General features: G+C 48.3%; 1 protein-coding gene across 12 annotated transcripts in view; it reads left to right on the top strand.

The window, feature by feature from the left end:
* Positions 1-12086, top strand: part of Mtcl1 (microtubule crosslinking factor 1) — a 120682-nt gene that overhangs the window by 93251 nt on the left and 15345 nt on the right. For all 12 annotated transcript variants that reach the window (NM_001427344.1, XM_087566571.1, XM_087566564.1 and 9 more), the window contains 2 exon segments: positions 6497-6664; positions 10174-10428. In NM_001427344.1, the coding sequence (NP_001414273.1) occupies positions 6497-6664; positions 10174-10428 (423 nt within the window).

Genomic DNA, 12086 nt, shown 5'->3' with positions numbered 1-12086 from the left:
GAGCACCCAAAGGCTTTGGAGAAAGGAAGAGCTGCAACACATCTGCTTTTCTAAACAGTCATGGAAAATGTTACCCTTGGGGTGAAAAATAATGTAAAGTCACTCAGCTAGAACCACCCATCAGAGTGCCTGAATGTTTACCTCCCCCTGGCCTTCCGTGGCAGATGTGTGAGTTTCCACCACATAAGGCTGGAGGATGGGCTGCTGGGGAAGTGCGCATGTCAGAATCAGGTCTGGGCTGCTGGGGGAGTGCGCATGTCAGAATCAGGTCTGCGCCTCTCCCAGCCCACCAGCCTGCAGTCCTGAAAGGGAATGTGTGCACAGTGCCGAGCTGTGAGGACTTGAGACTGATGAGCTCCACTGTGAGCGACAGCTGCTCCACTGAGAGCGAACATTCTCTGTCAGAGGATTTGCCGCTCTGGGAGTGGCGTGGTCATCAGCCTGGCAGTCAGGATGCAAGAGACAACTGCTTGTGTTTTTAATACGCTTCTGTGCAGACCCTCGGCCCCTTCGGAGCCCCGAGAACCTCTGGGGCTGTGATGAGTAGCATGGGAAACGTGGCCAAACGGCTTTCCCAAGGATCGATAAGCAACCAGCAACGTTTCCCAGATCTGCGTTTTGCTGCAGTTCCCACAGTGAAGCCCTGTTGATGGCAACATTTATTATGTCCAGAGGAGTTAAACATCGCAGGTGTCCACTCACATTGAGTACGAGAAGCAAAATTCAACAGGTTGGCAGGCATCTGGTTGTGCCAACGCCCCCTGCTTTCCTGTCTTCAGTTACACAACTCCAGGGCAGTGACCTCGTTCTCAAACTCAGTGTTCACTTTCATATTCTTTGCCGCTGAGGCTGGGGCAGGGGACAACTGGCTGTTTATGGTTCACGTTCATCTCAGTACTGTCGGCTGCCCCGTGGCCATTTGAGGCCAGCATCACTGAGGCTGTGTGGCCATTTGAAGCCAGCATCACTGAGGCCATTTATGCACGTTGTACTGTTTAGTAATTACTGAAATGGAGGTCTGATACACCGGTGATTCGTGTTGCCAGCACTGCGACTCTATCGCCTCACGGCAAAACAAAGGGCGTGGCTTGCATGGCTAGAGAGAAAACTGCTCGTTGTTCCCAGCATTAGAATAATAAGTTAAAAGAAAGTTACTCTGACATCCAGAGATAGGACAAAATTCATGATGTGCACTCGGTGAGCCTAACGTAAGATTCACAAGGACAGCGTTAGAAACTCGATTTCACGTCAATCTCTGAGACACCATTCACGGTATTGCTAGAGTCCTTCGTCCCCAGGACAGCTGCAGTGTTAAAATCGTAAGAGGTTGTCCCCAAAGCTGGCCTTCCCTCAGCTAATAGATTCTGACTTCTCTGCTGCTTCTCTGTCTGCCTGTCTTTCTCCAAGATAAAGAAAAGTCTGGAAAGATTGATTGATGAGATTAGCATGTCAGAACAATAAACCACCACTCTAACGCCCCTTCCCCCACCAGCTGTGGTGATACTTACCTATGATTGCAGCACTCAGGAGCCTGAGGCAGGCAGATTTCAAGTTAGAGGTCAACTCAGGCTACATAGCAAAACCTTGCCTCCGAAAACAACAAACTTAAGTGACCCGAGGATGTCAGTGTAGCTCAGTAGTAGGGCACTCGTTTCAAGTGCACAAGGCCCTGGGTTCAGTCCCTGCTCCCTCCAGGAAGAGTTAATTCTTTAAGAAGTTACCCTCTTGATTCTTGATAGTACGTACATTTTGGGTTTTACACTGTGACCTGGTTTATTTATTTCCTGTAGCTTCCCTAGGAGCCAGACCAGAGCAAACTAGACCAGAGCACACGATCACACACAAGTTGGTCCTTGTTATGTCTTTGTTGCCGCACACAGAGGTATAAATCTGCCCCTGTGCTTAAGGTGCTTAGTAAAAGGCTCCTCCCCTCCTCCAGCCTCCCTCCCAGAATGCAGCTCACTCAGTAGTCTATAGCATACCTTCCACAAGGAAGGCAGACCCTAGAGCTTGCTGAACAGTGGTTCAAATGATCAGCTGCTTTTCATCAGGCTTGTCCTGATTTCTCAGGTTATACATACCAAGTTATTACCTATTATTAAATTATCATCATCATCATCATCATCAAATTATTTAATAATTCCCCAGCCACCTGGTTTTATTCCTGGGGGGACTCTTAGACTGTAGACAGAGCGCCCTCTTGGCCATTGGCCCCTGGCACCTTCCCAGCCAGAAGGCGAATGGTGACCGGGAGTATCATTCCTTCGAGCTCCCACCGTAGATTCTACTCTCAAGGTCAGTCTTCAGTGGCCCATTCTCTTTTATCTGCAGAAAGATAATGGTTGCAGAGAAGAATGCTGAATTTAATCTCCGTGTAACAATGAAGGCCGGAGTTTCCAATGGCTCGTGCAGGAAAATGTTGCTGATACGTGGATCTATCGTTTTTTTAAGGACTTGTTTGGGTTTCCTGCCAATAGATGTGGACTGCCTGGAATTGATTCGTTTGCTTTTATTGAACGCCACATAAGCTCCCCTCTCATCTTTGTCAAATAGAAACTGGCCATGCATGGGTCAGGCAACCAGATCAGCTCTCCCAACACTGCAGATCTCCCCTGCCTATGTGAGTAGCTGAAGTAAACAGGAGGCAGAGGCCATCAGCGCTGTGTCGTGCCTGGCTTTTTGTGGCTCACTCCACTGTGGCAGGTCAGAGTGTCCTATTCACCTTTAGATTAAGACTGTTTCCAAAGGTGATGGCTTAAAGAGGCAGGCTAGGCCGTGCTGAAGATGGCTTCCCTCTTCACAGGGCTACTGTTTTCTGTGGTGCACGGGTCTCAGAAATCTCAGATACTGAAAAAAAATAGCACCACAAGTAACTTGTTAAACCACCTCATCTACGCTCCTGCTTCACTTGCTGTGAATACTACAGGCTTGCAAGGCACCCTGGGTGACTGAAGGACAACCTTGAACCCGTTGAAAAGAATGACCCATGAGCACAGACTTACGTTTTGGATTTTATAGCGCCCCACCCAAAAGAGATGAGCTGTGAACTGGAATGTTCCCAAACAAAGGAGCAGGAAACAGTAAGGCTGCTGGTGTATTCCAGCCACTCTGAAAAACTTGGGAAGTCGCGTGTGGTTTTGTTTATTTTGTCTTGTTTAGGTTAAAACTGTGCTGGAATGTACAAACTAAAAAACTGCATAGTTGGACTCTGGTACAAAAAGTTCATAAATCTCTTGTGTCCAGATAACTTCCCAGATAGAAATCTTCATGGAGCGCAGTCTTCCCTCTGTAGCCCTGGCTGGCCTTGAACCCACAGAGAACCTCCCTTGGTTAATACATTTACCTTCCTTTGGATAGCCTCTCTCTTTGCCCTGAAACCTGTCCCAGCAAGAGGCATCAGAAGAGAGATGGCAAAGGTGATGACAGTTCCTCAGAGACAGGATGGCTTCCCCAACACAGTGGAAAGAGCTGGGCTCAGTGTACTGTGAAGTTTTAAATGTTTCTGGCTTAGAGGTTATAGTCCGGAGGGGGACTTACAGTGCCTGTTTGCGCCGAACTTTACTTCTTCCTCTCTCTATAAAACGCACCAAGATTGAAAGAATATGAGGGCCTACAGATGAGTATAAGCTAGTGCGCATCCTGGCAGACATGAGGTGGTAAGCAGGGTCTACAGAGTTGGCTTCCCAGGGAAGAGCACTACCCGCTCTCCCGGAGGATCCAGGTTCGAGTCCCAGGGCCCACGTGGTGGCTCACAACCGTCTGCTGACTACGAATAGAGTGCATAGGATATATGCAGGCTAAAAAAGACACATATAAAATAAATAGAATTAAAAATAAATTGTTAAGTAGTAGTGACTGTTACTATTGGATTCATGCGTGTGCATAAAAACCATGTGGAAGAACCATGCCCATCGTGGCATGGGAGTCTCTAGAGATGTGACGTGTTGTGGTGAGTTCATGGCAGAAGCTGCCTGGCTCACTGCTGTCCCAAGGCGGGGCTCCTCAGGGTGGTTGTGATAGCAAGCGGCAGTCACATTGATTCTCTGGGCCTGCTTGCTTCTGTTTTGGAGCAGTTTTGGAGCTCATAGGGTCGGAGGGTATTATCCTGATGACTCGGAACCAGATGCGCCTACAAACCTTAAGGCTTAATTTCATCGGACACGGTGTTTGCTAATGCCAAGACCTGCCAGCTTTGCTTACAGTGACAGTAAAATTTCAATCTGCAGAGAGCCTGTAATGCTCAGATTCTAAGGTTGTTAGTAACCACGTGACGCAGGGGATGATCCTTCACAGGCTGAGCCTCTATCCGACTTGGGATGGATGGAAACTGTGGATTACGTGTAAGAATGCTTTCCCATATAAACAGGATGAATGACGACCCCCGGAGACCAGATCGAAACTCTTGCGGTTATTTCACACTTACGTTTTATTTGATTCGAAAGGTAGTGATTTTTTAAAGATCTAAAGGTGAAAAATAAATCTTACGAACTAGATAATTTTTCAGAAGATCCCACATGAAAATGAGTATTTCTCTTTTGTTGCTGGGAGGGTTTGCCTGCCAACTGTATCTGCACCAGTGCATGTAGGGTCCACAGAGACCAGTAGGGGGCGTTGGATTCCTAGAACTGGAGCTCAGGGTTGAGGGCCACCATGTAGGCAGTGTGACTCCAACCCTGGGGCACTGGAAGAGCAGCCAGGGCTCTTAACCACTGAGCCATCTCTCCAGCTCCCCTGTAGGCGCTTTAGATGTGGAGTTTATGTGTTTGTGGGTATCCATCTCCGTGAGGATTTGTAGCTGGAGGGGCTGTTAAAATCTTTAGGAAGTTTTCTATCTGCCCAATTTTTCAAATGTTAGCTGAATTTTACTTTTCATGCCTTTTGTCACAAGTAAACCGTGGTGGTGATGGTCAGAAATTTAAAAATGATACTAAATGCTAATAGACCTAGTCACTGTCGAGATCCAACTCCATTTGATCTAGTAACTTTCCCATAAATTTCGGGGACAACCACTCCCTTCCAGGTCATTAATAGGCTGTGAGTGATTAAACTTGTTAAACATACACACAGCGTGTCTAAAGTTCTTCCCCGATGTGACATGATGTGACATTCGTGACATTCTTTCCTGCCTGTGGTTAGTGGATTCGGGAGTGTCCATCCCTGTGACCGACAACAACATTGTCGTTCATGAAGTGCACACCGGGAACCACACAGCTGGAGTTGTTTATAAACACCTTCAGTGAGTTTGCTTCTGTGTGTTCGTCTGCATTCGTGGCTATCCTGCGCCACGTGCGGCCCGAGATAGATGTATAAATCCCTGCCTGAGAAGTGGTCTTGTCTGTAGACTCCGAGCTGGAGCCTGCGTTGCCGGCTGAGTGGAGCAGCTAGTGAGTTTCCTGGGCACTAGAGCGTCGGTGTGAACCAGCGGGGCTCTGCTGTCCTGAGGCAGAACTTAAATGCTCGAGGCGTGACTTAGCTCCTAGTTCCCTGTGCTTTCCTGAGTAAACCAAACCAGGAACACCATGACGTTATCGGATCAAGAACTCAGGAACTCAGTGCTTTATGTCTAACTGGGCCCATGGCTGCCTATATTATCAAAACGCCGTAATTACTCGGAGCGTTTAATTCAGACAGACCTCCCTCCGTATTTCCTTCCTTCCCTTTTCTCGCCTTTTCAGTTCCCAAGAGACAATCTCACCGTGTAGCTCAGGCTGGCCCTAGACTTGGAATCCTCCTGTTTAGCCTCTCTCTCCAGGGCTGGGATTACAGGGGCTGTGTGCCAGGCGTTGTGACGCAATGCCATTGGCAACACACACTAAAGCAGAAATCAGAGTTTTGAAGTGTGCCTTCAAAGGCTGGGCAGGGTCTGGAGAGCTTGGTAGCTTTTATGTGAAGAACAAACGGTGAGGTAATAGTTCGCTCTCGGGATTAGCAAACCCTGTGAGATGTGCTTTTCACTGCTGGCTCCAATTAGGAACTCTCGGAAGCTCCCCTCCCACCCCGCCTTGCTTCTCATCTTTAGAGCCTCTTCGAAACCCAGAGTGACCCCGCCCCCCACCCCCATGTCTCTAAGAGCCACTTAGGACCTCAGAGATTACTTCCAGTTCAGCAGCTGGCACTGGAGTGATGTCATAGCATAGCCAGCCAGCCTAACTCAGTGTCCTGGATGTCTGAAGTCCCAAAAAGTCCTGACAGCCTGGCATTCGGAGGTTCCCTGTGGCTTTTGGCACTTTATTGATTCTAACACTCAGAGTTCAGAGTGCCTCTGCTGCAAGTGCCCATAGCACCAAGCCATGGTTTGGCCTCTGGACACGCCTGCCTGGGGACCTTGGCCTCAGGGTGGGACCATCTTGCCACTATTCATGATTGGAGGCCCCACCCACTTGTGCCTTCTGCAGGGAACCTGGCACAAGCTGCAGCCCCCACTGACCGAGCCCCTCTGCTTCCCATCTCCTAGACACTCAGAGAAGTATAGCATAACCGAGCTCTGTTCCCACAGGTGGTGGAAAACCAGCAGCTCTTCAGGGCCCTCAAGGCCCTGCTGGAGGACTTCCGTTCGGAGCTTCGTGAAGACGAGCATGCGCGTCTGCGTCTGCAGCAGCAGTACGCTAGCGACAAGGCTGCGTGGGATGTGGAGTGGGCTGTGCTCAAGTGCCGCCTGGAACAGGTACCTGGCCCCCGCGCCACCCCCCTTTTGAACACCCCATGTGTCTGTCCCCTCTACGGTATCCAGGATGGGTGGGGAAGAGGCGCAGGTAGGTTCTCCACAGCAACCCCGCTGCAAGGGCACGGAAAGCAGAATAGGAGACTGCCTGTGACGTGCCTCACCACTCAGGTACCGCTGCTCACAGTAGTCTCCTCCCTAGGGGCGGAGTACCCTTCAACAGTACCATTTTGTTTTATTTGTCCCGTGGGCGCTAAATGAGGCCATGGAGTAGCTTCATTGAAGGGCTGGCAGCCTGAACCTGTGGACATATGGAGATGACTATTCTGGACCACAAAAAGCCAGGGCCGACTCTCTGTCCTTTTTGAGACGGGGTCTCATTGTGTAGTTCTAGCTGTACTGGAACTTGCCGTGTAGACCGAGCTGACCTCACAGAGATTCACTAGCCTCTTTGGCCTGCCAAGTGCTAAGATGTGAGAAGTGTATGTGGTTTTGTGATCTTCACACTGTGGTTTTGTGACCTCTGAAAAAGGCGACATAGGGCTGCCCTTGAGAAATTCCAGAATATCGGTAAGAGCTTCCGCTCATGGCTGGGAAACCTCGTCAAGTCCAATCTCCTTTTTATGCTGAAGAAACTGAGCTCGCCTCAAATCTCAGTCAGAGCTAGGTTGGGAAGAGCCCATGTGAAGCACCTCCAGAGAGGACTTACAGCCCAGCCCACGGAGTGTGTCTCAGGCCATAGGACCCCTCTGCTGAGCTCAGCTTCCCTATGTGTCTCCCATACAGTCTGCAGTTCCGGGGTGCTTCTGGGTCATAAGGTGGGAACAGGGTCTGTGTGATGTTGTTCATTCATTGTCTGACCTTTGTTGTGAGGCAATTAAAACTTTATACGAATCAGCTCAGCCATGAAAGAAGAAAGTTCCCTAAAAATGGAGATACCTTGTAAATAGCCTCAATCATGATAAAAGATGAAAAGGGCTTATTACCCAAGAAACCAGTTCTCCTGGGACAGCTCCCCTCCCCCAGTTCACACGCTTGGCCACGTGACCTGTGGGTACCCTTGAAGATCATCTATCTGCACTACCATCCGACCTCCCGCCAAGTTTGCCTTCATTACCACTGACCCCAGGTACCCTCCAGTTCACCTGCACTAGCACCTATCCTGTGAACTTCTGCTGCCATCTGCCATCAGACTCCTCAAGCTCGCCCAGTCTGTCCTCTGACTTCAGGTCTGGGGCTTAGAGTCTGTATGGAGTCAGGAGCAAAGCCTTTCAGTCCAAACCTTTGAAGTGACGGACCCACGAGTCACCGGGGATAAATAGGCAAGGATGCTCTTCCACCCTTTAGAAGTGTCCCAGGCGCAGGGGATCGTTGTAGACAAGAAGGAAAATGTAATTGTTCTGCAAGCCACTTTTAGACATTGCTTCTTGGCTTCAGAAGAGTCCGAGATCCACTAGTGTGTCGGCTGCAAATAAAGCCTTGGAAGAAGAGGGCCTTCCTGTCAGGAAACAAGCTAGACCCTCAAGTTTAGAAGCCAGGTGGTACCACAGACTGTTCATCTTCTGCCCTAACTGTTTAGGAAGTGTCTTCAACACACAACCCAAGTTCAGTGAATGGCAGACAATGCTAATTTACTTGTTCTGTGCCCAGTTTGACCTTTTTTGCACTTAAACACAAAACAAAAACCTAGATAGTTTTCAGTGGAGCCCAAGTCTCTCTTCTTTTACTTGTTTGTTGGTTGGTTGTTTTTTTTTTCCCTCCCAAACTACGCCTTCCTCTAAATACTGAGGATCCAGCAACAAATGAGACAGTCCTTGTTCAGCTGGCTTGGTGTGCATACTTGTAGGAAGGCTGAGGCAGGGAGATCCCAAGTCTAAGTAAGGTCAGCCTTGGTAACAAACTGGAAGCAATTTCAGTATAAAGGTAATTGCCTAGCATGCATGAGGCCCATGGCTGCATCTCTAGGGATCTTTGACCAGCAAGTACTTCATCCCCCTCCTCATCCTCTCTGTACCACTTTTTACATCTGTATGTGCTGTATATACAAATGTATCACATCTGTATGTGCTGCATATATAAGTATATCATATTTGTATGTACTGTATATACAAATGTATCACATCTGTATGTGCTGTATATACAAATGTAGCACATCTGTATGTGCTGTGTATACAAATGTAGCACATCTGTATGTGATGTATATACAAATGTATCACATCTGTTTTTGCTTCAGAGGAATGGTGTGGTGTTTAAAACCATTTAAAATGGAAGAAATGAGTTTTATATTTATAGCTGCCATTTTCATTGTGCATTTTCTGATAAAGTATTGGCCCATGTTTCTTCTGTTTGAAGACCCTCCCTTGTCTGTCTGGAAGGGCAGGTCTACTGGCAAGCATTGTTTTTGTTCTTATTGCGTGTTTTCTAGTCTCTCTGTGTTAGAAAGGGTTTCTCCTTCAGTTTTGACATTTAGAATTTTATTGTTGTATTTGGGTTTTTAACCTTTCTGACAAAACACAACTAAAAGCAACTTGGTGAGGAGAAAATTTCATTTCAACCTATACATCCACATTGCCATCCATCACTGAAGGGAGTCAGGGCAGGAACCCAAGGCAGGAACCTGGAGACAACTGAAGCAGAAGCCATGGAGGGGTGCTGCTTACTGGCTTGCTCCTTGAAGCTTGTTCGGTCTGCTTTTTTTAAAGTACCCAGGACCACCAGCCCTGGGGCAGCATCACCCACCATGGGCTGGGCCCTTCCCATCAATCAAGGTAATACCACACAGACTTGCCTACAGGCCAGTCGTCATATGGAGGAGTTTTCTTAAGACTTCCTCTTCCTAGAACTGTTTAGGCTTGTGTCTGTTGACAGGAACCAACAAGCACATCAATCGGATTGAAATTTTGCCTCAGCCATTAGAGGTGCCCACTGTCATCTGACTTGAATTTTCTGATGTTTCTTGTGTGATTCTTGAGCACTATGTGCAGTGATCAATAGTTCTAGGGACCGAGAGTACTTAGAAAAATGGGGTGTTTCCTGGTATCCAGAGGGAGGAAGGCCTAGTGCCATCACCTTTATGTGACGTCTTCTCTGGTTTCTGCCAGTTTGACTATCTAAGATGTAGAATGCATTTTGTTTTACTTGTCTATTTCACCCTCAGGTATTTGAGGGTGAACATTCATTAAACATTCACTAAAGACTATTGGGTTCCATTATTTTGACCCAGATAAGGGCCAAGAATATTAGACCAGGCATGGTACCATCTTCAAAGAGCTGTAGAGGGAGAAGGCCGAGTGGCTTAGACTGGAAGGTGGGATAAGGAGTCCGTAAGAACTGCGCTCAACAGCTAGAGATTTCACAGTCAATATTCTTATTTCTGGCCTTATAAATCCATGGGATCAGTCCAGCTTCCCTTACGTGTATATCCCGGGATCGTGTGTAGATATACCGAGTTCTTTCTCCCTCCAATGCTGGACTTCTAGAAAGGGTGTTCTTATGTCTTTTTTTCTTGGCAGCTGGAAGAGAAGACTGAGAAAAGCTTGGGAGAGCTGGACTCCTCTGCTGAGGGCAAAGGGGCCTTGAAGAAGGAGAGAGAGGTACACCAGAAACTGCTGGCTGACAGCCACGGCCTAGTCATGGACCTGCGCTGGCAGATCCATCACCGAGAGAAGAACTGGAACCGGGAGAAGGTGGAGCTGCTGGAGCGTCTGGACAACGAGCGGCAGGAGTGGGGGAGGCAGAAGGAGGAGCTCCTATGGCGGGTGGAGCAGGTAGGCATGTTGCAGCTCCAGAGCGCAGCAGAGCAGAGTGCGCCGCAGCCCCAGATTGCATCGCAGCCTTAGAGTGCTGCAGCCCAGAGTGCAATGCAGCTCCAGAACTTAGTGCAGCACACAGATAGTTCTCAATCCAGGAACATAGAGAAAGGAGACTGTTGTTGTCATCTGCATTCTATTGAGAGCATCCAGAGGAAGAGTGAGAAATGCTAGGCTTCTCACAATGGCGATCTGGTCCTGGACTTCGTGTGTTACTTTTGTGTAGCTGTGCCAGAAGACCCGTGAGAACAATGTAAAAGGTTGTGGCTCGCGTTGGTTCAGTCAACGGTTGCTTGGTGCAGTGTCTGGACGGTATGTGGTGGCTGAAACACATGACAGAGGAAGGCCTTCATCTCATGGTGGACAGGAAGCATAGAGAACAATAGAGAGGGATTGGGCAAGCCGTGGCTGCGAGGGCACAGCCCTAGGGACCTGCTTCATCCAGAAGGACCCCACCTCTTCCCTTCCACCACCTCCCAGGAATACCATCAACTGTGAATTCGCCTAGGAATTAATTCATTTATTAGGTCAGAGCCCTAAGGATGTAATCAATTGAAAGGCCACTACGGACAGTCCCAGGTCAGCATTACTTAACGTAGGCATTTCTCAATGCAGTGAAGTTGACAGTTAAGGTTAATCATCACACCCTAACCTCACACACACCTTTCACTGCAGAGTTAGTAGGCGACTTGCCTCTGTATATAAGCGCAGGAGCTGGTAAGTGACCTTTTAACAGGATTTGGAGATTAAATGTGAAAGGGGAGGTTATTTTGGGTTGCCTTCAAGGAGTTCTACCCCAGAGTGTACTCCCTTAGGATGGCCACGGAAGACTAGGTGACACTGCAGCCTGAATGGAATTGTCACCATTAGTGAAGTAATTACCAAACTGAGTCAGAGGCCATTGTCTGCTGGTGATGGCTTCTGCTGTGGGCATTGCAGAGCTATGATTGGACAGGAGCAGAACCAAGGGAGATATCTGGTAGCTTAGCTCATCATCTTCCGGTGAACAAATTCAGATGGCTGCAGGGAGAGCAGTGGGAGCTGTTTTCCTGCAGCCTGGAGAACCACTCTCCGCATCGCACACACGGGCAGTTTACACAGCTGCAGGAGGCCGGGAGCAGTGTGAAAATGCAGGTTATCACGTCACACTGAGCAGAGGTTTTAGAATACCCCAGTGGCTAGATCTTCATCCCGCAGATACCTTGCCTGTTTCAATCCATCATTCTCATAAACGCATAAGGTCTCGAGGAATATCAGTCAGTTAGAAACAGTAGCTAGAATAAAGGGGATCGCGATTTCGTTATAAGCACTCACTGGGCTTGCGCTAATCAGAGAGCCTTTAGAGAAGTATGCTCTGTCAACCGCATACACAGCACGGTTCCTATGCTAGAATCGAACGCAGGTAAATGTGAGTTTAAATTTACATGGGAAAAGACCCAGGTTACACTAAATGACTTAGAAATGACCCAGAGTCTTTGACTTAGAAACAGTAGAGAGGAAGAAAGGGCACTACAGACAGAAGGAGCGGAGGCTCTCCCGGGTTGATCACCAATGAGTCACCTTGCTAATATTTGATGTGGCTCCATTTCAAAATTCTCCAAATACTACCAAGAGGA

Source organism: Rattus norvegicus, chromosome 9 (genome assembly GCF_021556685.1).
Source record: "Rattus norvegicus strain SHRSP/BbbUtx chromosome 9, alternate assembly SHRSP_T2T, whole genome shotgun sequence".
NCBI classification, from domain to species: domain Eukaryota; kingdom Metazoa; phylum Chordata; class Mammalia; order Rodentia; family Muridae; genus Rattus; species Rattus norvegicus.
The sequence above is the reverse complement of the archived record's forward strand: the minus strand, read 5'-3'. Positions and strand labels throughout refer to the sequence as shown.